This window comes from Ixodes scapularis, unplaced genomic scaffold, assembly GCF_016920785.2.
Source record: "Ixodes scapularis isolate PalLabHiFi unplaced genomic scaffold, ASM1692078v2 PGA_scaffold1__304_contigs__length_218370807, whole genome shotgun sequence".
Taxonomy (NCBI): Eukaryota; Metazoa; Arthropoda; class Arachnida; order Ixodida; family Ixodidae; genus Ixodes; species Ixodes scapularis.
Window position 1 is genome coordinate 114,395,359 of NW_024609846.1, and position 26,012 is coordinate 114,421,370.

A 26,012-nucleotide genomic window follows, 5' to 3' on the forward strand; every position below is an offset into this window, starting at 1 on the left:
TAACTTATGCTTTCAATACTTATTTTTTTCATGTACAGTTGAAGAATGGAATTGGCTATTAAATGCTTTCATAAATTTTATTTCCATCCTTGTTAAACAAATACGATTAATGCTTCCTTCCCTATGCTATATGATTTTCCATACTCAAGTTTATTAAGTATATTTATGAATATCTTTCTATGCGTGTTTCTGTACATTCGTATATTTGTAGATTTATTACCTTCATGCAATAATACTTTCTGGGCATTGCTCATTTAACCATCTAAAAATAATAAATAGAGTGAACTAGACTGGGAGAAAAATAAATGTAAAACCTGCTGTGTTACAACCAGCCATTTGCTAGGGGTTTCTACATCAAGTAGTCCGTCACCCAAAGTCATAAAAAAGAGAATAGTTGCCGCAACACAATTTCAAAACAAAGCTTGGGGAGTTTGGATATTCTCGGAACATTAACGCCATTAAATATCGGCAGAATACCGAAGCTTGAGAGCTCCGATTCAGTTCCACTTGATGGCACATGCACCATACTGGCGGTATAAGAAAGAGTCCAAAGTACTAAGCTTCATAAAACAAAGTTCTCTGTTTTCGCAGGTGTTTTGGCATCCTTTCTGACAGCTACAAAGACACCAACAAAGTAAATCTAGCACTCTGGCAGCTTTCTGTCTTCGAGACGTTTTATGATATACCCACGACATGTCTCCCTTTCTAGATACGTCATGCCATGTCACTTATTGGTTGACACTCACCTGGGCCAGAACGCCGGGAAAGATAGCTCCCTTGTTGCCAAAGGAAAGCCTGGCTTCCACCATCTCCAGCCGCTCCAGCAGAGAGAACTTGAGGGTGCCCTCTGCATTGTTTTCATGTATGACTCCTCGTAATGAATTTCCAACCTTAGCAGAAAGGCTATTGTAAACTATAAGTCAGTTGTTTCAAAACGAATTTAACTAGACCATATTGATTCCTCTACAACTCTGTCGTTCCTCCTGGGGAAGCTGTGTTTTTAAAATGCCGAATTCTCCTGTGCTTGTCTTGAGGACGATTCCTCTATCTGTCTCAAATGGCCTCTGCAGCCTTTTGCATCGGTAAATCTGTAAATTACAGAATAGTTGTTTAACGCATGGAGTGCTTAGCGGAAATATTGCTTTAATATAACATTAGCGTTGTGCGAATATTCGAGCAATTTTCGTTTGAAGATGAGCTGCAATCTCTATAGTTTTCGAAGTGTTGATCAAGGCAAGTTAGCCCCGTTGAGTGCGCTTCGTGCCGCGCACCTGAGCACTGCGAAGAAACAATACCTGCGGAGCTGACACCGCAATTCCGTGAACCTCGCTTCGCTGCAGCACAACCGCGGTATGTCGCCAATTCGCAACATAGAAGTTATATGCATTGCATAATTAAGTTGCCTCCATCAAAGTGACCGATGTCAATTGTCGTGAAATCGCAACGTACGCCCCAAAGGGAGACTCATTGTTTCATCTTTTGGTGGCGCAGTAAACTTTGCGCTAGACTGAACGTTCGCTGGAAGTCCGCGTAATTGAGCCCGTGGTCTGCCGATTTTCTGTTTTTATATCAGTGAACAATTAGACGGGATGTTGTTTTCAAAAGTCTATCTAAAAAGTCTGTAGCCCTAACTAACATCTTGAGCTGCTCCACACGTTAATTTGAAGCTTCCTGTTGAGAAAAAAAAAAAAAAAAAAAAAAATACTATGTCCCGAATTCCCGACATTCGACATTCAGTGACGTGCGCATGTTGCATTTTAAGCAATGTTGAGAAAGTATATGATTACCTCGTAAATGAATTTACATGGAGGATAAGTTATACGGGGGCAATTCCTAGAGCTCTTTCTAATCTCAGCTCGAAATGAAGAAACGATGGGGGCCCACCAAACACAGTCCTGACGAAGAGCCCCACGGAGAGTAAGGGACACTGGGCGGTGGCGGAGGGCACAATACAGCTGTGCAAAAAGCCGGCTTGTAAAGGGTACACTCCGTTACAACGTGCAGCGAATTCAATGCTCATTTTGTACAAGCTTTCCAACTATTTTCACGAGTTTCCCGAGTCATAAAGCCCAAGCCTAGATGCTTTCAGCACTCTGTTTGATTTTAAGAGGATAAAGAGCAACCACTTGTCTCATAACTTGGGAGTTTTTTTATTTTTCTTCTGTGCATTCGTTTTTGAGGAAAGATTAAATTCTATGCAGGTGGCATAGAAAAAGGTTTGTTGGGCCATGGCCTGTTGTCACGAATTCGCAACATAACCCATGTTATAAAACGACATTCTCGCCACCATCTCTAATGGGGTTATCTTTCTTGGGATACCCTCAGCAGCACTCTCTAGAAAAAATAATTTGTTTACATTATTAATTTATAATTTTGGCGTTAAAGCGTTAAAAAAAGCTGACAAAAAAAAAAAAAAGAAAAACGAGTTAGAGGTGAGTTTTTGCGTATTTTTATTCCGTGAATCTGAATATCGCGTTCGTTTCCCCTGAAGATGTAACTAAACACGACACGAAAAACCTCCGACCAATCGTGACGTCATACTAGGATCTTTGGGTCGCCAAACGTGTGTCGCTCGTCGTTGCCAACTATATTCCCCCGCACTGACACCATTCGTGACGTCTCTTTTTGACCGTTTTGAAAATATGAAGAGTGTGCGCGTATCTAGTTTTGATAGGCGCTGAAAATGCGGGAGAGCGGAGATTCCGAAAACTCCCAATATGACGTCATGCCCCGGGAAGAAAGGACTTCAGCGGTATTTTCAAAATGTAATTTCTACAGCCTCCGTGCATCAAATTGAAAAATAAACTCAATATTCGTGATAGCTTGGAGGCCGAATGAAGATGATTTAAGTGTTTTTCCGCAAATACAGAACCGGTTCAGTTTCCCTTTTAATAGAAAAGTACACATTCCAATCGGGATCCCACGTAGCACCGAATGTCGTGCGAACATTCTCTGGGTGTTCTGAATGTTGAAGGAACGTTAAAACACCATTCAGAACGTTCTAGGAACGTTCGTATGAGAACATTGCCCACAAGGTAAGCTGCTCAACAATCTAGGAATGTTCGTTGGCAAACATTCGTATGCCTAATGTTCTCAGAACATTCGCCTTCGAATGTTCATATGTGCAACATTCTTTGAACGTTCGCTTGCGAACATTCCTAAAATTTTCGCAGGTGAAGCCAACTTTACAGAGCTCTCACGCAACCTGTGTTTCGAAACACCATCCACTATATGCCACTTCGTGCCAAAAATACGCAAATTAAGTGGAGTTTCTGGAAACTTAGCATAATGGATCAGTTTTATCTTATATGAATCTACCGAGGAATGTAATATAAGGTGTAGGAGAAAAACAATGGTTTTCAAAACTTCATAATAAACTTGGCACTCACTGCGTATATAGAGGTGCAGTTTTGAATAGACCCGATTATTAGCATGTGGGGTAGAATACTTTGAAAAGGGTATATCCTGCAGTTGCGTGTGGGATACCATGTGTATCTGTTCTAGGCTCGGAGTGAGTAATCGGTCATGTACGCAGCACATTTTGAATGAAAGAAGTTGACAAGTAACAGGTAGGAGTAAACTGTCGTTAGTACATGCTCGGGCTGGTACACTGGGAAAGCGCTAATCTTGTGCTTCCGCTTTCTAAAAATATCTTTCGATTAAAAAATATGCATTTCCCTGTGAGCAGCTTTACCATTATCCATATATGTAGTGTGGCTGATTGGTGCTGTTTCCTGATCGAACCGTCATTGTAAAATCTTTGACAATAAGCCTCAGAAAATGCTCCCTGAATGTAGGGATGTACCCACGCACGTTACGGGGAGATTGAAAGGATGTCCCTGCATAAATTTGCAAAGTTGCAAATTCTTGAAATGTTCTTTGGATGTCCTGAGAACGTCCTTAGAACCTTGCTACGATATTTGAATGTTGATTGAATATCCTGCTAATGTTCTATGTCGTTCTCAGAATGTTTTAAGAATATCCTTTTGAAAACATTCCCCGAATGCAGCGATAAGTGCCTGCGCCACATTCTGACAACGTTGATAGAATGTTCTTACGTAAATTTCCAACATTCCAAGAATGTTGTCTATGTTCTCTTGAACCTTCCTGGAATGTTCTCACAACGTTCTCGTGCTACGTGGGATGGGGCACGCGCGTACCTGGTGTACTTAAAAAGAAATGGAAAATTTGGAAATGTTAATATATACATTGCAATGAAATTTCCGAAATTAAAATGTGGCTATTATGCAAGAGTATATGCTAAGCAGCAATGTCCTGACAACCTAAATCAAATCAAAATGCTTTATTTTTCTCCATTTGGAGAGGGAAGACAGAAAAAAAGCAACATAACAGTTGCTTGACAGGTCTCCATCTCCCCTCAGCAGCAGCTGAGACAGCACACAAAACAGTTAACACAAAAAGAAATGTTTTATGAAATTATTCGTTTGATATAAAACAAAAGCAAAACAAAAATGAAAAATCGCCACACGTCATGCACCTACACTGACACTGAAAGCTCAACAAAAAAATGAAAGCAAATATTTGTTTACCAAAGTCAAAAGTTCTATGTTTAATTCCCCCAAACGATTTAAAAGACGAGGAAGAGTATTTCGCAACATCTGAATTCCATAATTTGTTCTGGAGTGCGGCACTAGCCACGTATCGGCGCTGCGTTTAGTATAAATCGTGTCTCTAATTGTAATCTGTGAAATAGACAGAAATACGTGTTTTTTGTGATGAAAAGACCTTTTATAGGTAATACAAAGTTTATAATTATAGAAATTTGGAATCTGTACAATATTAAGTGTTTTAAACAATGGCATTGTATGGGCATCGTATGCAGCATGGCATATAATACGGACAACTTTTTTTTGCAGAATTTGTATCTGCTTAAGATTTGTAAAAGTTGTATTCCCCCAAACCAAGAAGGAGTAATTATAATGCACATAAGATAAAGAATGATATATAAGAAGCATTGCTGACATTGGGAGTATATGACAATGTTTGTACATAACACCTACGACCTTTGAGAGTTTTTGACGTGTATAATGTACCATTTCACCCCATAGCATGTATTGATTAAATATTACACCCAAAATTCTAACACTTTCGACCATATCTATTTTATGGTTACTAAGGGAGAGAGCAGAGGTATGAAAGCAATTTGTATTGCCTGCGCTGATCATTTCTGTTCTTTTTTTTGTCAAATTCATGATTGAAGATAGGATATATACTTGCACAAAGCAAATAAGATTTATATATCCCATCAATTAGGTACAGCTGCACACCTTTCTAAGTTTAAATTTATGTCAAATCCATAGTTTACTTGTCATCCTAACATAGGAATTGAACGGTATACAGTTAGATAAAAATAACTCAGCTTAGAAATGGACACATGGAAACCTGGGAACAATTCCTTCATGAGCTAAGCTGGATTTTCGTTTGATCATGGTGCAACAGTAGTGAAAAGCTTGAAGAAAGGTGCAGCTACTATCCAATATTTGATTACAAAATATTCGGTCAAAACTACTATTCACTTACATCTCGCTTCGATATCAAAATCCATTGTTTGCACACGTCTATATATAATACTCATAGCTGATATACTGATCAACATGGTTCCACTGTCAAGTATGTATAAGATTAACGGCATAACTAAACAAAACTTACAATTCTTCGTGGATAACAAGGATATATGAGTGTGATGTAAAAAGACAGGCGCATTTAAGACAATTTATTTTTGTAATATATGCACCAGTTAAGAATTTAATTTCGCTAAAATTAAAAACTCCTTCCATTATAACATTGTTCTTCGAATGATACACGAAAAAGAAAGAGAAGAAGCTAGATTAGATAATCGAAATTGTTTTTTAGGTTCTAACACTGGCTGGCTAGAATATGCTCAAGCGTACGGGCCGCAACCTATCTGCCTGGCCTTGCTAGCCACCCACGGTATCCCGACTTTTGCTAATAAAGATTTTTTTATATATGAAATTTATATTTGATGTGCATAGAAGCACACTGACATTTTGTCAACATGTTCTGAATGGGCTTTGCGACTTAAAAGTCTTAACAACTTTTGATATCTTACAAAAATTCGTCCGGTATGATTAGGTTTTTTTTGCTATTTGCACGCCACACTTCAAAACTTTTTTTTTTAAACTCGAATGAAACTCAATTATTTCCTGGAAGTGGAAAGGACTGTCACTCAATCTCCATTTCATCAGACACCTCATCCAGAAAAAATTAAAGGAAGATCCATTGCTCGATCCTTAGGGAATGTGTAAGCATGACCCTTGGGAAACACCAAAGAAGTCCCCTTTTGGGAAACGCTAACGCTGGCCCCTTCACTTTTCTCTTTTGGCTTTCTATTTTGGCTTTCTCTTTTGCTTCCCCTATTTTTCGCTGCCTCTTTTTGGCTTCGTTACGGGATCAGTGATAGAGCTTCCCAAAGGGGGACGTGTGTGGTGTATCCCAAGGGTCATGCTAACACATTCCATAAGAATCCACCAATGGGTCTTCCTTGACCTAGAGCGCAGCTCTTAGGCGCCTGTTTCTGCGTATAGCGGCGTCGCCATCGGCGTCGCTGTCAGCGTAACCGCCCCGCTAAATTTAGCAGGAAATTGAATTGGTGTTGAGCTCACGTGATGTCAATTTTCCCACTAAATCTAGCGGAGAAACTAAATTTGTTCATGGGCGACATGAAACGAATACATGTGACGTCATTTTCCCCGCTAAATTTAGCGGGGAAACTGAATTGGTGTTGAGGTCACGTTGCGTCAATTTTCCAGCTAAATTTAGTGGAGAAACTGTTGGAGGAGGAGGAGGATGGGAGGCTATGCAAGAGGAGGAGGGGAGGGTACAGAAAAGTAAGAGGGGAGGGTACGCAGGAGGAGGGGAGAGGCAGAGGAAGAGAGGAGAAAAGGAGGAGGAGGAAAGGCATACCCTCCCTTCCTCCTCCTCCTCAAAAGCTGCGCTCTAATTTTTCATTCACAGAGATTTGTAAACGCCTTTTATATTTTTTTTGCCACCTACTCGGACCAGCGCAAGTATTTGGTTGACACTCCATTTTGTAGCACAAACCAAGGCATATGCGCTCCACACGCCTGCACGTTCAGACTCGCTCCAGCATCCGCACGTGCATTGGCTTCCACCCTGCGACGTCGCCTCCCTCTTGCCTTTGACCTTCACTACTCTCCTCCTCTCTATGCGGCGCACTCCACTTTCCACTTTTCCCTCTCATGTGGGTACTAATGCTAACGCATTAAAAAATCATTGGCAAACATCTGTATGAATAATTATAAAAGGGTATTCAAACGGGGGAGAAATCCCTCCCCTTTCTCTCACGCATGTGCATTGCATGATAAAAACGGCACGCAGTGCTCCGATGGTGGGAATGAAACAGTCTGGGAGAGTCCCCGAAAAGCATCCCCCGCGTGAATACCCCTGAACTATATGCACTGAGAAACTGAGGAAGAGGATGATACGAGAGCGCGCGGGGACATCAGAACGCCGAGCTCTGGTTCGAGTGATGAGTGGGTAGACCTAAAGCTAGCTGCCCTTGTCTCTACTGCACTCGTTGAACACGTTCGAATGCGAGAGCAAAACTCCGGATGCCGGCGTTCTGCGTTCGAATGCGTTCTACAAGTGCAGTGGAGACATAGGCTGCCTTTGTCTCCACTGCCCTTGTTGAACGCATTCGAGCGCGAAAGCAAAGCATCACACGCCAGCGACCCGCGTTCTAACGCGTTCGACGAGTGCAGTGGAGAGAAAGACGGCCAGCTTTAGGTCTACCCACTATTCATAACAACCAGAGGTCGGCGTTCTGATGTCCGTGCGCCGGTTTTGTCTCTTCTTCTCTCTCAGTTTCTCGGTGCACACTCAACGAGCCAGAACCATAAATAAATGAAGCAAACCTTATTTTGTAAACTCAAAATGAAAATACAACTCGGGGGAAGACCTAATTTCCAAATTGATTATAAAAATCCTGTTGTTGTCCGTCAGTATATTTGGCATATAAAGGAATATTGACGCCATCTCCTCCCCTTTCCTAATTTTCACAAAATATAAAGCACACAGCTATGTGTGACCAGATCAGTTAAAGAAGGATGGAACTATAGGACCATTCTTGATGCGCACAGTAGGGAAAGGGGGCTCAAGGCTTGGGTGAACAGTCTAAGTATTTTTTTTTTTTTTCTCTCTCGTACACAGATATTGAATCGGTGATTTGCTTGGCTTACGACCCTCCTTGGTACGTCGCCGTCAACACTGCTCGGTTTACAATAACGAGCTGTATTATTTCAAACCCTGAGCGCGAGAGGGTAATTGTTGTCTCCTGTTTGTGAAAGAGTGGGACGTTCGAATAGGCCAATGAAGGCCCTGGATTTGCTCTGTGGTTTTACTTCGCGAGAAAGTCCCAATACTCATCTCCGACGTGCCACTCACCATCGACTCCAAACCAGTCCTTGGCCTTTTGGGCACTGACGAGCGGTTGCTCGCGGTACTCAAAGATGACGGAGTTGGATATTACAAATCCCTCGCAGGCCACTTGGAGCGTCACCAGCCCGGCTTCGTGAGCTAGAACAGTGGCGGAGGCAAGCAAACCGATCAAGCCACATAAAGCCAAGGCACACGATACCTCACTGACACAATGAGAACGACAGAGCGTGTCTTTCGAACGCCTGGCCTCCAGCACATGTTTCATGCCTTCTGCCGCTCGTGCACCTAGAGCGCACGCGCGCTCTTGGTGCACGAGATGCGGAAGCAAGTCAAAGCTAGGGAGCTCACGCTGGAGAAAGGACAACTCAAGCTCTTTCCTGCCGTTCTCTGTGACTCTAGTATCCAGGAGACTGTTGTGACTACTGCTTGAAAGGCTTGCCTTAGATAGATGTTAGTTGTGGAAATATATGAAATGCTAGAATGCTGCTTTAGCCTTCGCTTTTTGTCTTACAAACAGCTTTGCTTTGCGATGGTTCTTGGACATTTTCTCTAGTGCAGTTAAACAAACCTTTTTTATTCAATCGGTTCACCAACATACCTGCATGGGCATGAACCTCGTCTTTCGATTTTGGTGTTTTTGTTTCTACATACGACCACAATGCCAATAACAAAAATGTATGAAGTAATTTCGAGAACCCGCCACAAATCAAAACTATTTGTTTCAACATGGGGTGGCATTCACGTATCAATGGCTTCAGCATTTAATGGTGCACGGAATTGCTAATAGTAGAGGCTCGTTGCTACACTTCATTTCCGCTGACGTCCAGACGCAGCCGACGCTACGAGATGACGGGACCAATCAGACAGTATCAAAAGTGCTTGATTGGTCCCATCTGCATCTAGACTCAAGCTGAAACAAAGCATTGTACTCCTGTTTTAAAAGATTAATCATTGCTTGATGAGAGCAGTAATTGTATGCTATGCTCATCTCATGACAGTGCCCCTGTATCGAATGAAGTTGCTAGCCAATTCTGTCAGCACGCTTACCTGGACAGAAACACCTGAGGACTCCGCTCTGGACGAGGGTTGTGGGGACACTGACACCGTCGAAGAGTATTGTGTACGGCGAGGAGGACGAATACCATGGCCCAGTGATGAGAACTTTTACACCACCCTGCACAACAGTTGAGAACACACTCTTTGCAATGAAAACAAAATATAAAAAAGCTGCAAATAAGCAATCGCTACTATAATCAAAACACACACAAAAAAAATAAAAAGGCGCCGGTTATTCAAAATAAAATTGCACCGTAAAAGGATGCTAGGGTGTAGCTATGTCTCTATTCCTGTATTATGTATTCTCGGGACTTTCTCAATTATGCAAACTCAATCCTGTGTTTAGTGTTCTCTCTATGATATAAATCAATCTTCAAATTTCTCTCTTTTTTCTCCAATAAACACGGAGAAATGCTATTGTGCAGAATTTCAGTATGTCATTTAATTTCCTCCCAATAGGAGCCATTGAAGAGTAGCTATGGGTGAAGCAATATCACGGGACACTTCCATTATTTTACGTGCTCCCCAAAGATGAAATATTCGAAAATATGCAAATGAATGAATCATTACTGATCGAACAGATTCGGCGCATTACTAAGACAAACAGGAAATGCCAGAAACACAAGCCGGTGTGGTGTAGGTTAGCATGCCCGACCGGATACTGGGAGACTTGGAGCTCGATGAAGTACGGTTCATTCACCTGCATATTTTCGAATATGTGTAAAACAAAATAGGTTTGATCGAAACTTCAAATAAAGCTTTATCTCATCTTCAACTTAAGGGCAGGTTGGCTTACCTCAGTGTAGGACCAGTCTGGGGAGTAGTCCGTGATGTTAGCCGTGCCCTCTCTGTACGTCATGCCTGAGTGGGAGGATGACTGGGTGCCTGCACTCTTGTTACTGCTGCCACTGCTGCTATGCACCAGGGGTAGGGAGTTTCCAGACATGTTAGAGGACGACGAGAGCACAGCCCCCGTTCCTGTCGTGGTCACTGCCAGGTCCGAGTTGAAGTCGTCCCAGTTGGGAAGGTCTGTCAGCATGTCGAAGGTATCCAGATTGAACACCTGCCCGAAACAAAGGCTCCCTTAGTCAAGGCCCAATGATCACATTAGGGACTGTATCTGGTGCTTCATAGGGCAGGTGGAGTTGTTGCAACGAGCAAAACTTTGGCAGATTAGATTTCTACGAAGAGTGAAAGAACAGCGAAGAAAGATTGTGAAAATCAACCTAAAGGCAATGCAGAATTAGCTGTGACATGTTGATAAAATACCTTATTTTTGTATAGTGCCTTCCAAACATTACAATACAGGTTCAGTTTTATATGCTTTACACTTCATTTCAGCATTCTTTCGCAAAAGGTAAAATACACTGTTCCAATGAGCTTATTAGAGCAAGGCATGTGACAGACCTCCACAGGAGGAGTGTACATCAACGGTACTTTGTTACGTGCCTTCACTTTGAAACTCATTGGCTAGAAAGGGCCTGCAGCTTTCCTTCTTTGCCACATAGTGATGAAACGGAGAATAGGTTTCATCTGGATAGACTACATAAAGTTGGAAACGAAATTCTTAGGAATATAGATGCCAGGCCTCCACTTTTCTATCCTCACCCTCATATACTCATTCAAGAGAATAAGCATCCCTCACACGTAAAGCACTTTGCTTACCCCGCACTATATCCACTACATTAACGATGCTCCAGGTAGATCTGCTCCTACTGCGGTGGATACCCCTGTAACCAACACACACTCTGGGACTGCTCTGCAGCCCACCAGAGTCGCTATCAGTCGCATTCCCATCTGCCCCACCACCTCATCCCAAGCCACTGGAAGGAATGAGCCACCCTCCCCCTCCCTCCCTCCCTCCCTCCCTCCCTCCCTCCCACAGCTTCAAAAGCTACAGTGGCCGCCCCTCGTTCATCACATTCGAAAAGAGGTCAACAATGTAGGTCCGAGCATAGCTACTTAGACCCGAACCTGGGTTCAAGATCAAGGAGCATCTTTGATCAAAATAAAAGATATTTTCCCTGTCTCTCTCTTTCTTGAGAAGGTGGAGACAGGCTAGAGGCACCACCTCTTCAATAGTTAAGAAGACTAACATTTTCTTTTTTTTCTGCCACAAAGAAACTGGAAACCCCAAAAAACGAATACAAACAAGTTTGCTAATGCTAATTCGCACATAAAAAAAAAAAAAAAAAAGCATTGGCGCGTAAATATACCTCTTCGTCCGGTGTGGAGATGTCATTGTCTATGAAGTCCATCGGATTCAGGTCCACGGGGTCCGCGTCCGCGTGGCCTCCGACGTTCTCGGTCTTGACGAGGACCCCGCCAGAGGACGAGTCCGACGAGGGCCTCCTCCGCGACGAGACCAGGTTGGCCGTGAGGGTCTTCTGGATGCCGTCGTGGCTCAGGTCGAGGGAGTCGTCAAAGAGCGCCCCACCCCTGCTGCCCCGCTCTCTGGGGCCCTCGTCTCCGGCCAGAATGCTTCCCCCGCAGAGGTCCGGGTCCTTCCCGCCGTCCAAGTCCACTTCGTCGCTGCAGAGCGCCCCTCCGGCCTCGATGCCGCGGCCGGAGGAGTCCTCCATCTTGACCTCTGTCACCGATGCTTCGGAGCTGCTGGCGCCGCCCGAAGAAGAAGAGGACACCGAGCAGGGCGTCGTCGTCGTGTGTGCCGTCGTGGTCGTGGCCGCTGCGGAGGTCGCCTCGGCGACCACGGCCGCCTCCTGGCCGCCGCAGAGCAGCGTCACGGGCGTGACCGACGCCGACGTGAGTCCCGTTGCAGCCGCCGCGCTGTTGAGAATGAGCAAGCCGCCGCCTCCCTGCAGCTGCGACAGGTTGAGGATGAACGAGGTGGTGGTGGTCGCCGTGGGCGCGCCCGAGGACACCGTCGCCTTGTGCGTCAGCGGTACCAGCGACGCCGCGCCGCCGTTCCCGCCGCCGCCACCGCCCGATGCCGCCCCCACTCCCCCCGAGGACGAGGAGGGCACGACGGCGCCTCGCGTCTTCGGGGAAATGATGCGGTGCAGGCTGTGGCCGCACTTCTTGGACGGGTCGGCGGCGGCACCCGTCGGCGACGAGGCCGACGTGGACGAGGCCGGCGTGGTCGAGGTGGCCGCTGCCGCGGGCGGCGGCGTCGGCGTGGAGGCCGGCGACAGCGACGTCTTGGTGGTCGAGTCGCAGGGGCACTCGTGCGTGCGGGCCCCGCTGCCGCCCCCGCCGCCGGTCTTGGCGCGCTGCTTCTCCATGAGCTGCTGCACGATCGCTTCCACCGTCTCGGCCGTCTGGAATAACCCATGACGCCGGAGAACAGGCGCGACTATAGGATATAGTAGTTTGATGGCGGTAAGTGAAGTCTAATGCAGCCATCGAAGAAGCATGCATTTTATAGTCAGCGAAAGGATGAGAACATTAGGGTGTCTCTTTTAAATGAACTAAAGTGGCCATTGAAGATAAAGTAAGTAGACAGGCGAGCTGGTTGATGTTACACATTTTTGAAAACCGGAGACGACGGACGAAGAGGGGTCCAACACACAAAACGTCTTGAGACGTTTTGTGTGTTGTCCCCTTCTTCGTCCGTCGTCTCCGTTTTTCAAAAATGTGTAAAGTGGCGAAGCGGGCGAGTTAGTTCATGACTCATAAAAATAAAAGCGCTAACAAAGACAACGGCAAAAAGGAAGACGAACAGGACGAGCGCTTTTAAATGCCCGGCCTCCAGCACGTGTTGGTTGCCTTCCAGCGTGCTTTGGCTGAGCGTGCATGGTAGAAGTTCACTAAACGCCGATGTGTTATCCAAGGCTCGCACTGGAGGAGGGACAACCGAAGGACTTCGCTAACGTTCTCATTCTATCAGTGACTAAAGTGATCCAATTCAATGTTTTCATAGCATTAACGATAACAAATGCTTGGTCCTCTGTTTTAAACTAGCATAGCGGAATTACACACATCGGCCCATGGGACTCCAACACTGCAACCATGTGGCGAAGATAAAAACGGGCCGATATAACTGGAAGGGTATAGGTTTACCAGAAGAGTACTCCACTCACCGACACTTCTAGCTCGTTGTTGAGGTCCGGCTCGTTTTCGCTGTAAACTACAGGTCCAGACCAGAAGTCACCGCGGGAAAAATAAAAATAAGGAAAATGTCAGTCACCATCGATTGGTCTAAACAAAGAAAAGATCTATGGCATGTTTTCCGGAGTAGTAAGTTTAGTTTAACACCCCGCGCTGCTGATTCTTAAATCACACTACCGTCTCCTTTTCAGACTAAGAGCTCCACCGTTGATATCCGAGAAACAAAAATATCAATGAACACCGGTGTCATTTACAATTCGGTGGAGCACCTAATCATAACAAAAAAAAAAAAGGTCTCCACATAAAAAAAAAATGGCGAAAAAAAAAAAAAAAGTAAGCGGGAGGTAAAACACCCAAAGTGGAAGTAGCTAGAACAAGGCGTTCAAGCGTAGCCAACGGTATCCCCGCCCCTCAAAGTAACGCGGACACATTTTCTTGCTCATAGGGGAACATTATTGTTCTCAGTACAAGACTGCAAATGATTTAAAACAGTTCCCCGCGAAAAGAGAAACGATCGGCGTCCTTACACATGGGCTTGAGTTGCGAGACGAGCTCCTCTTTCGTCCACTCCTTCTTGTCCGCGCAGTAGCTCAGCGTCGGAGCAATCACCATCTTGTTGTCGTCGCTGTACGGCACGTTCAGGTAATGCACCAGGACTATGTCCGGGTTCTGACCGCAGCAAAAGAAAGTATATCGAAGTCACCGCGCCATTTTAAGCTTTAGTATGAGAGAAAAAAAAAGTCTCCGGACCATTTTCCCGAGTTTTAAACAGACCGACGACCCGCAAAACGTGTTGGTCTACAGCCGGGCTTCCAAATGATGTGCGTACAACCAAATTCTGGGTTTCTTATAATAAAAATACATGTCATACAAAAAAAAAAAAAAAAAAAAAGGAATATGACAGCAATTCGGCAAGGGTACTTCTCTGTATGCACCATTCATATGCGGGAAAGCCTAACGCTTCGTAATTATCAACACACTGATTTTTTGGCAAGGGTGCTTTCCTGCACGCATAGTACATATGCGGGGAAGCTGAACGTATAAAGTGATTACCGTAATTACTCAGACAACAGCCGCATTGTTTATGAAGAAAACCAGAGGGTTCGCTTTTCCGCGGAGCACGCCGATTGCCAATCACCGCGATCGACAGTATGATTCCAGCGGTTTACAGCAAAGAGATAACGCCTTCGCGCGAAGGCACCATCCGTGAAGGTTGCATTTGCATGGAGACTCGTGTTCTTGACGTAGTTATTCGCTAAGTTACGTTTGCGCAACGCGATGATTGGCTCTATATGTGCTTTGTGGGAAGGTAGACGCAAGGCGTTGTTCATGAATGGTGCGGCTATTACTCGAGTAAATACGGTACATACTATGAACCAGTGTTCACGGCGACGCGTTACAAGTAACAGCGTTACCGGTAAAGGCCGGTTCACACATACAGCAGAGCGCTAAGTAAGCGCCTCATGAGCGCTGAAAGCAGCGCTCATGTGGCAACGACTTGCGCGTGACGTAGCGCTTCAGCAGCGCTCGGTTAGTGCTTCAGCAGCGCGGTGTAAGCGCTCTCACGCTCCTTGTGTCGTGCTTTCTGCTGCGGAACAGCGTGTGCATGGCGATTCCTTTGTTGTTGTTTTTTTCCTTTGGTGGTGAAAGAAGAGAGAGTAATAGAGCCGCTTTCCAAGCAAACAGTCGGCCAGACGATCCAGAGTCACGGATTTTGAGTGACTAATTGATTGGGTACGACTTCGTCGCTTTCTATTCGACATGTGTGACCCTGGTTTACGCATGAAAACCAGGGTCACGCATGTCCCTGGTTTACATGGACATGCGTATCTAACGCATGGTTAGATACGCAGTTAAAAAATGATCAACTTTAAAAGAGCTCTGTGTCTCGGTCCCTCAGCCATAGGAACAAGGTTCGCCGGATACCCGTCGGTATCTCGGTGGCGAAAATTATCGCGTACCAGAAGGCTGTTCTGGGCCGTCCACACATATATGCACTAATTGCGTATGTAACAGCATTTGTCGCGTTTTTATTTCAGCATCCCACATGTCCGCCTTGGCGCTGCTGATGCACACCCAACCACAGGAACCGGGACCACAGTGCACGCGCTAATCCGCAGCAATAACCGCCGTACAAGAAGCGCTAACAAGGCGCTACTAAAGCGCTAACAAAACGCTACAAAAGCGCTAAACGCGCGCTATAATAGAACTAAGTCACGCACTAGGAAGCGCCACATGAGCGCTCTTTCGAGTGCTCACGTGGCGCTGACTTAGCGCTCCGCTGCATGCGTGAATAGGCCTTAACGCGGTAACTTTTTAGGCAACGCGTAACATATCGTTAGGTTTTCAGAACAGTAACGGGTAACGTGCTTACGTTACTCATTTAGAGTAGCGGGTAACGGAGTTACGTTACTCGTTACATATTTTTCGCAAGACTAAAAAATCACACAATTTTTTTTGGCGTTTTTTTGTATTTAGGGAAATCAAAAAAAGATTAAGTAATTATGTTCAGTTTGTGCATGGGCATAATGTTATTTGAAATATGGCGCTTATGTATACCTCTTAAGGTCAAAACAGTAAAACGTGTTATTTATAACTAAAAAAAGTAACGAAAAAGTTACGAGCGTTACTTTTTGCCGGTAACGGTACCGCGTACCTTTTATTTCGAGGTAACGTAGGTCGGTAACGCGTTCTTTTTATGGGCAAGTAACGAGTAAAGTATTTCGTTATTTTTTTTCGGAAACGCCTACAATACTGCTATTAAGAGACTGGCAAGAGTGCCACCAGGCGTGAAAAGCCAATATGCGGGGAAGCCTACCTCTCGAAGCCAACTTCTGAAGTCGAAGAACGATTTTTTTTTTCCACTTCGGGAAACTAGTGCTAAGAATAAGCTTTTCGATTTTATATATCATAAACCAGATATTGCTCATAATAACTAGATTAAAAAAAAAAGACAATCGCTGGGGATGCTTGAAATGTTTTCGGATTCATGCACTTTCTGCAACGAACTAACGGCGGCCACGTGAACGCGACGCGTTGACTTCCATTGAGACGGCCTCCTCTTCAAATCCAAGAAAAGGGGGATTATCTCTTCGCTGTGTATAATCCGTCAAGACAAGTTCCGTGGAAGCCATAAATACCATAAAAACCTCAAAAGTAAAAAAATAAAATAAATGAAAAATCTTGTTCTGCCAATAGATATTTGCGAAAGTGAACGCGTCGTGTGAAAGATGCAATGACGTCACAACATGCTCTCTGCATGAGTGCGCGGCACATAATCCTTGCCTTGCTAAATATTCGGCGTTGTACCTATTTGTGACTGCACTTTGAGTATGTAGGGTACACCAGGTCCGTCGGTTGCCTTTGTGGCGGAGCCCGGCCGTCAGCTTAACGCTCTTTATCACTTTTTCCCTTTTTATTTTCTTGACATTCATTACTTGTCTTCGAGTAATTTCTTAAAAAAAAAAAAAACACATGCAAAGATTTTCTTTTTATTTTTTAAACAGGAGAGAGTATTATAAAACGAACTTACAACGAAGAAAAAAAAGTTTAGAGCTATATTTACGGCGCAAAACGAATTTGTGGTTGGCGCCCGCGGGAGCCGCCGCTGGTCACGTGGTAGGCCTGTGTGCCGACGCGCTGCATCGCCGCCGCCGCACGCTGAGCGTTGTGCGACGCCGCTTCAACGCGTTTCTCCACGCCACCGTCGCCGCCGCCGCACAAGTTCGTCTGGTTCGGTGCGCCGCCGCCGTCATCTGACCGGCGCACAGGTCCATCACGTCTGCCTGCGCTTTTTCAGGAGTTTCCTTTGGGCTCTAAAAGTTACTTATTAATCTTAGTTTTTTTGTTATACTTCAAACAAAGATGAAGAAGTAACTTTTAGAGATCATAGGAAGCTTCCAAAAAAGCGCAAGCACCACGTCACAAATAGAGACCAGTCACTTGACAAATAGCAACCACTTTTCCGCGGCACCCGCGGGCGCCAACTACAAATTCGTACCGCGCCTTAAATATAGCTCTAAAATTTTTAATTTTTGTTGTAAATTCATTTTATTCCTTCCTTTTTGCCAACCAGGATGTTAAAAATGTTTTTCCTTCGCATGTGTTCTTTAAGTAAAGCGTCCCACTTTGCGCCACTAAGTAGCAACGTATTTAAAATGCAAACTTCCAGTGATACATTTGTTGTCACATTGATTCCTACGATTAAACGTAGGAATCAACTTGCTTTACTATAGGCAAAGATGCAAGGCACGGTGGTTAGGCCTGCAAGCTGGTCCTAAGTGTCGTTTCTTTTCTTTCGAAGAAGGTGGAGCACGTTTTTTAGCCTTTATACTGCACGACTAATTATGTACTGGTATTCACAGAAACTTATACTCAATTCCACCTTAATAACCGTAGTTTAAAAAAGAGGCTCCTCTAAGTTCAGATATCTTTTCAGATATCTTGTAATATTTACCTCGTGGAGCGTATCAAGGACTATGCATAAAGCTTTTTTTTTTTTTTTTTAATTGGGCGACAACAATTATAAATAATTTGTATTCACTGCCAACTTAAGAAACGCAGGGTGTGGCGAGTCCCGATGAACAAAGATGGCGACATCGGCCGATAAGAACGCCCAAGAACCAACCAGAAAGCAAGAAGGGGTGAACATAATAAACCACACCCTGGCATCTCAAAAGCTATCAGTGACTACTGAGTTATATGAAACGTTAAATTCCTATCAACAAAAAGAAAAAAAAAAGCTATATTTTAGCTTCCTATGGATGCCCTGACCCTCTTTTTTATGTACCTTGCAGTGCATAGTTTTCTTATGCATATTTATATTTAACCCATATTCATGAATATATGTCCAAATTATTTTTGTGACAACCGGGAAAGAGGTTTAAATATCCGAATATAACAATAAATTATCGAAATGTACTAGTGACGGAATCTGGATTAAAAAAAAGTAACGGAAATAAATTTGTGACGTAGCGAGTTATTCCTTATTTTTGACGAAGGCAATTAGTACTACAATCACCCGTTACATTTAAGGCTAAGTAATTCACAATTCTGATTGTCCCACTTTCCGAGCGACGAGTGGAAGTATATCTGCATGTAGCTTCCGCTTCGTGACACATAGCGGACATTGTAATGAAAGCGCTTCTCTGCAAGCGTGGACTTCGTGTGGGGAAGCCGAACCTTTGGGAAACAAATCGACAAAGTTGGAGATTCGAGCTAATAATGGAGAACGGGGCGAACTCTAGTTCAGCTCATTATCTCAGTTAAGCGAAATTGCGACCTGTCCCCCGCACGGTTCCGACATAGTAAATGGCTAGAAGGGCTTCTAATAATTTTTCCTTTTAAGGTTAAAGCATCATGTTGGTACCCTGCACGGTTGCTTGATCGTGTTGGTCTTGATCGCGCCGCAACACAAGACGACGAGAGAGAGAGCGCAGACGCAGGTGTTTTATTGACGTCACTGTAGGTATAACCACAGGCAAGGCGTCGCGCGGAAAAGGGGGGGGGGGGGGGGTAAACCGCGCACTAACCACTTCCCTTTCTCCTCCCTTCCACCACGTAGAAATTGCCTAACAGTGCAACCGCACATTCATTGCATTTGACAAAATGTCTCAGTCGGGCGATTTTTTTTTGCTTCTTCCGAAGCTTACGACCCCGTTGTGTTCTACGTCCAATGAAGCGGGCTAAGCTAATTATTTATTAAAAAAATCATTTTTTGTTTGTTTGACGCACGCCCTTTCGAAGGGAAACACGTGAATGAGAAGGAACAGAAACGTTAGACTCACAGTTGATAATACATATATTTTTTGTTTCTTTTTGTCGAGGGAAGTCAGACAATAAGTGCGCGTAAATAAAAAGAAAAAAGCTATTCAAAGCTTTACAAACGCAAAACGATAATAGTATGCGATAATCAAATAAAAACGGTGCTAAAGCGGAACATCTGGCCGAGAGTAACCCGGCACGCGCTTCAGAGCGGGCTTACAAATAGCAGCGCGAGTTCCTGAGCAGTATCGTTCTACGGAAACACCATCTGCTGGAACTTTCCAAGCAAGCAACCAAATATCGCTAGCAGACTGGACAGTATTCTTCTGCGCGAGCACCGAGCGTAAACGGAAAAGCAAACGCCAGAAACGCGGCTCAGCAGTGACAAGAAGAGAACGCACGCATGATTCGGAAACCAGACAGTTAAAACCCTAATGCAGAAAAAAAAACAAAAAAAACAAAAAAAGAACTGGTATTTGAGCCTTGTGTTGTGCTGTTTGTTTCGTTTTCATTTTTCTCGTATCATAGTTTAAACTCTGTCGTTATCCAACCATCTCGCCCACATGCTTTCTCTCGTTGAAATTATTTTAGCGAAAGCGCCTTGTTATCCCTTCATCTTATTTGAGACAGCGCTGTATTATCCGTTTTTGTCATTTTCCCTGTCTTAGAGTTTAAACTATGTCGGCCGGCAGCTGCGCGTGGTTTCAAAGGCGGTGTGCGCATGTTTTTCAATCAAGGGGTCCAACGATAGTTAAGTACCACGGGCTTAGAAATATGGGAGAACAATCCAACTTTCAAACCCCGCACTCCAATCATATTATAATAACTCGAAATATACCCGGAGGTTAAAAGAGGATTACAAAAAATTTCCAAACTTTCCAGACGTTTGAAGCGAGTTAGAAGGATTTGGTTTAGGACTGTATTCGAACTCTCCCGGGAAACAAATTGGGACACCCTGGTTACGACTTCAAATCAAAGAAAGCCTCGTAGGTTATGAAGAATGCCCGCAGGGCGGGGAACTCTTTCGCCGAGATTCAACTCTTTCAGACAACGACGAAAATTTCCGAGAAATCACGAACATAAAAAAAAAAAAAAAAGATCTCGCAGGAAACCTCGGACAACAAGTATTCCTGTCTAGACGCGTTGATATTGAAAGTCTGAATTTGCGACATTTCTGCAAATACAATTTCATATTTACTATTTAAAATGGTTGTTAGGCGACAGGGACATTACAAATAACCTATAAATGACCATCGACAAAGAAAAAAAGTACAGAAGCGTTGAAATTGTGCCCACATTTATAAACATTAACGGTATGTGAGCCGTTAGCAACAACGAAGGTGCAGACACAATCTCGCGATGAAGGGAAAAGTAACGAAGTGATACGTACGGCATCCAAGCTCGCCTGCTCCATGCGTACACCCCCCCACCCCCCTCCCCAAAAGTGCCCGCGTGCTTTTGCACCCCTCTTCTCCCTACCTCAACCAATGACGGTGTGTGCTTGACTGCCTCGTCATCGCGCGTTCCCTGGGCGATCTCTATGTTGCCCTTCGATTGGTGCGCGCATCTTTCTGTTTCGATGCTACGAAGGCGTATTTTGGAACACTAGCTCGCCGTACAGTCGCCGGCGGCCGAAGAAGCCTAACCGCTCATTCACACTGGAAGCGGATCCGCGTTCGCAAAGCGGTTGCGAACGCGGTTGTATAAAGATTCAGTACAATTGCACGCGCACTTGATGTCATCGAGTGCGCGTGCAATTTGTACTGGATCTTTATACAACCGCGTTCGCAACCGCTTTGCGAACGCGGATCCGCTTCCAGTGTGAATGAGCGGTAAGAGCTGCGCTTCGCAGCAATGACATTGCGGCATTAGCCGATAAGAAGGCCAAATAACCAACCGCGAAGCGTCAAGGTAAGTAAGCCTCGCGTTCCTTCAGCTGTCAGCGACTGGGTTTACAGGAATTCTATTGTCGAATCAAACAGGCGCCAATCCCACGCACTCTGTCTCTCCACGTCTTGCACTTCTAACCCTCTTTACGCTACCAATCGAGACAGTCAGATCTCGATTCGATGCGCGACGATGCTCCATGCAAACGCGATGCTCCATGCAAACGCAGCCCATAACCGATATCGAAGTGAAGCTATCTATATATTTTGTTTCACCTTAAGTCGGCCTTAAGGCGCAGTCGGAAGCTACCAGCAGCCAGTAAGGCCAATCAAAGGGTGTCAAAAGTGAAACGTCACGGCATTTGTCCTTTCGTTGTACGCCCCCAATAATCGGCTAAACCAATCGAGCGCAGTGAATGCATCGCGCGACTTCTTCCCCCCCCCCCCCCCCTAATCCCCCGGGCCCCCGCCCCCCTCCCCTTTCAGTATGTGAATGTAGTACGACTTTCGGTTTTTGGCTGCGCACCTATAGTTGTGGTAAGTATTAGGGAGTGTGCGAATACTGTTTCGAATCCAGGCGCGGCATCATCCCCATTGCTTTGGCATTGAAAAGAGAGCCGGTCTGTCCTGGCTCTGCAAAGGTAATAAATGGTATGCGAATCAATTCGAACCGCCGTTTGCCCATTTGGAAGTGTAGACCACCGTGGTGTAGACCATTAAAAAACAATCGCCTTCTGCCTTTGTTTACCGGGCTGCGGAACTCGCTATCCGCATGCGCATTAGCTCTTTTCAGCCGAATATTAAACACGGCGCGTGCATCTGAAGCACAGTGACCGATATTTTTGGATAAGCCATGAAAAAATGTATACCAGCTCTGAAGTTTCCAGTAGGTTTTGTGTTTCTATGTTTGAACTTCTTCTCGTCGTTGCAGATTTCCATGCATGTTTTAATTGCGGCTTGTTCGCCTTTTGATCCTCGGAAACTGCTAGCAGTTCGAAAGATGCGCCGATGCCGTTACCCTGTACCCCGGACGATTAACGACACACAGGGCTCGGGCGCGCTGATCTTTCTCCCCAGCAGCGCATACGATCGCGCTCGGCTCCGTTTCAGCGGCGCTACGAGCCGTCCCAGTCAACCCAACGCTGTGGATGTACCCCGTGATTACGCGCCCGTGCACGCCGCTTCCCCACACCCTTGTCGAAGGTCACGATACACGGCATGGAAACGGCTTCGGTGGCTCGTAGCGTCCACAACGGTCCATGGTAAGTTGAGACGAGGTACAGCCCAGATGAGTCAGCGGGGATGGCACAGCGCGAGTCATCCTAACATGACGACGGCTTGCACCGCGTAAATCGATGTAAATCGATGCGCGCCCGTGTTGCAATCTTTCCACGAAGGCATCGCCATTCTCTCCGACTCCGAACTTATGCCAATCGCAATTAAGAGATAAACGCGGCTACGAATAATACGTCCCTTGCCATAAGCACCGACGCGCCTGCCTTCCGCAACACTGCCCAGAACATTCTGAAGACAAGGAAAGTATGACGTGAACCACGAAATTAGCTGATTTTGCAGGTCTAGACTTTATCCTATAACCGGTTATTTACACACACGAAAAGGTTTGTATATAAACTGCACTTTTTTTTTTATTTGGTCGCAGTTGTATAATTGTACGGTCGGCGCAGCGAAACTGCACTGATAAGCCCGCATGCGTGTGTTGTGATCGCCACGAGAGGGAGCCAGTTTAAACACCCTGAGCCAACACTCTAAGAAATAGGGGGTGCACAGGGCTATCCTCCTTGTCACCATACATAGCTCCCCAAAATTACATTTCGTCGTTCTGTCCACTGACGTCGAGCTGCCAAAGCCAACGTTAACGAGCGGCTTGATAGTCGAGCGATACAACTTATTAAAATAGCTAATGTACTCACTAAAGCCTACATTAAGACATTAAAGGTTTTTATGGCCCTGCTGCAAAACCTCGGTAATATTTGTTGTTGCAGTCTTTGATACCCACATTAGCTATTTAATACGTTATATTTAACAGCTATCAAGCCGCTCGCAAAAGTTGGTATCGCCAGCTCGACGTCAGTGAACAGAACGACGAAGGATAGTTTTGGGGAGTTACATATGGGATGAGGGGAGTACCCCTGTATACCCCCCACTTCTTAGAGTGAACGAATTGAAAAAAAAATGGGACCTTCGCGGGAAATTCGCAAAAACCAATACATAAAAAAAAAAAACAGATATAAGTCGTATTGTTGTTTATAAAACACTCCGACTGAAATTTTCTAAAACAAATCCGCTTTATAAATTGTAATATACGCTTCTTCGTACTTCGGAGCTAGCGCCCACAGCATACCATTCGCATACAGAAACAATGAAACGCACATATTAATTATCGCGCCGCTCCTAGCACGAACAATATGACCCGAGGCTTACCTTCCTTTTTCCCGACCAATTTCTATCCCGAACGATGCGTCGCGCCTCTCATCCAGAAGTACACGCAAAAAGAACTATCTCTTGGCCGATCGATAATTCGATTAACCAGGCGTGTCGGAGGAACAACACAACATAATTGTAAGCCGCATGGGAACACATACGGAGGGTAACACCACCTATAGAATATTCAAAGCCTCCGCATCGGCGGCTCCTCCCCATCATGAAACGTCATTACAGTCGTATCGCGCTAACTCGGCTATTGGACCCGAGCCCGACCTTGGATGCTCTGAGTGAACACGAACCCTAGCCGAACACTGGCACACAGCACTCGTGCCCAACCTCAGGGGCCCTCGGTCGATCCGACTGTAATGGCGTTCCACTTGTCTTTCGTCACCTCTTCGCAGCTCGTGCTGCCAACGTAGCTCATCAACCACGTGACCGCGATCGCCCAGTTGGAAACAATCTGAGATATCTAGGCACACTTGAATCTAATGAGGCCAATCAAGCAGCGACAAGAAAGAGCAACGTCACGGAATTTGCCATCTTTCCGTGCGTGGGTTATCATCGGCTGAACCAGTCAACCACAGCGAATGCGCCGCGACCTTATGCTTTTAGTTAAGCTGGGGTCACACTGCTTATAGTACATCATACGAAAGACAGTCTACATACAGATTCGAACGCGAGTCAACGCGAGGTCCGTGCTTCGAATGCCGCAGGGCCACGAGTTCAAGGAGAAAACTTGGCGCGCGGCATTCGAACCACGGAGGATACTCCGGTGACTCGTGTTTGCAGACTGTCTGTTTGTATGATGTACGAGCAGTGTGACCCCGGATTTAGAAAACCTGCCTTACAAAGGGTTTCCACAACTGCTCTATCTAGGTCACGTGCACGTGGTCACGTGGTTCGTGGGCCGCGAGAAGGTGGCAGAAGCGTTGATCGTCTGCAAACCTCTCCACCTTTCCGCCTGATTTCCCCATCTCGCCAAGCGAAAAAGCAGCGCATGCGCGCTTGCGACAAATCTTTGCAGAAGGCGTCCACCATGAAATTGCAAACGCTTGCCATGGCCTCACATGGACCCTGTCTTCCCAATACAGGCTCTCTACTTTTAGTACCTGTGTCTGTATTTGGTGAAACAGCAGCTTTTGGGTGAAACAGCGGACCGCGAAGAAAAGGCTTACCTGTAGGAGCCAGTAGCAGCGTCGGTGGAAAGTTGGCAGAATAGCAGAGTGGACGTAGCATCCGTAGATGCACTGCAAAAAAATTTAAAAAAAAAGGAATGAACACACACACACACACAAAATTCAGGCTGAATAACACCGAAACTTGCGCACGGCATAACCATTCCCTTCTTTAGATTACTAAGAACCTTTTTTCGAGCGTATATAGTTTTTTATTTTTTTTTTTTTTGCATAAAAAGTCTTGGAGCACGCAAATACTTTACTCAACTTAGAAGACGCGCCCGAAGTGTGGGGGCTAAGAACGCGCCTAAATTGAAGTAGCTTCGCCGCGTGAAAGAAAATCAATTATGGGGTTGTCAGCGCGCCGTGCGTGAACGTGCCACGAGCCACACCCCGTTTCACCTAATAACGGTGGACCACGCACGACACTACGAGCCATCGAAGCCAGTCCGATGCCGCGTGAGCGTCACGTTACCTTAGGGAGGGGTAACGGCAACGTGAGGGGCGCGTAGACACGTGACACATTCGCGGCGCCGGATTGGTTGGGACGGCCTGCAGCTTCCGCTATGGTTCATCGTAGGGTGACAAAACGGAGTAGAGTATGCTCATCGACGCACCACGCAAAATTTGCAAACTAAAGCGATATCGAACGCGGTTTCTAAAGCGACTGCACCGTAGAGATTCAGCGAGCAGAAATATAAAGAAGAAGAAAAAATATTTTCACGCAAGGCTTGAGTTCGATGATCGTTTCAGCACTCTTTTGGACACGAAGTATTCTCAGCAAAGAACTTTTTGTTTTCTTGGGACGGGACGCGGAAAGGGGGAGGGGGTTGGTTCAAGCGCCTATTACGGGTTTTTCAGTTTACAACACGTTCAAAGAAATTGTGAAGCGAGGGGGTCGATACTGCCTCTGACGCTGAGTCAGGATGCATTAATAATTTAGCAGCAAATCTCGATGTTTCGATGAAGATCCAACATTCTGATAAGAGCTCAAGTTTCTGGGGTTATTTTTTACGATGATAAACACACACACACACACCTATTAAGTAAATTATGAGATAAAAAGAAAACACACACGCATACCTATTAAGTAACTCAGTAGTGTACTCTTTCAAACCGCACAAAACATCTGAAACGCAATTACAAAGACAAAACATCTTGTTTAAGATTAAGCGTATGC

General features: G+C 45.2%; 1 protein-coding gene across 1 annotated transcript in view; it reads right to left on the reverse strand.

The window, feature by feature from the left end:
• LOC8053885 (calmodulin-binding transcription activator 2) overlaps positions 1–26,012 on the reverse strand; it is a 955,024-nt gene that overhangs the window by 39,839 nt on the left and 889,173 nt on the right. Inside the window, 8 exon segments of the mRNA XM_042290892.1 lie at positions 747–847; positions 8,446–8,577; positions 9,487–9,613; positions 10,292–10,558; positions 11,712–12,773; positions 13,536–13,582; positions 14,091–14,232; positions 24,833–24,904. Coding sequence (XP_042146826.1) covers positions 747–847; positions 8,446–8,577; positions 9,487–9,613; positions 10,292–10,558; positions 11,712–12,773; positions 13,536–13,582; positions 14,091–14,232; positions 24,833–24,904 — 1,950 coding nt within the window.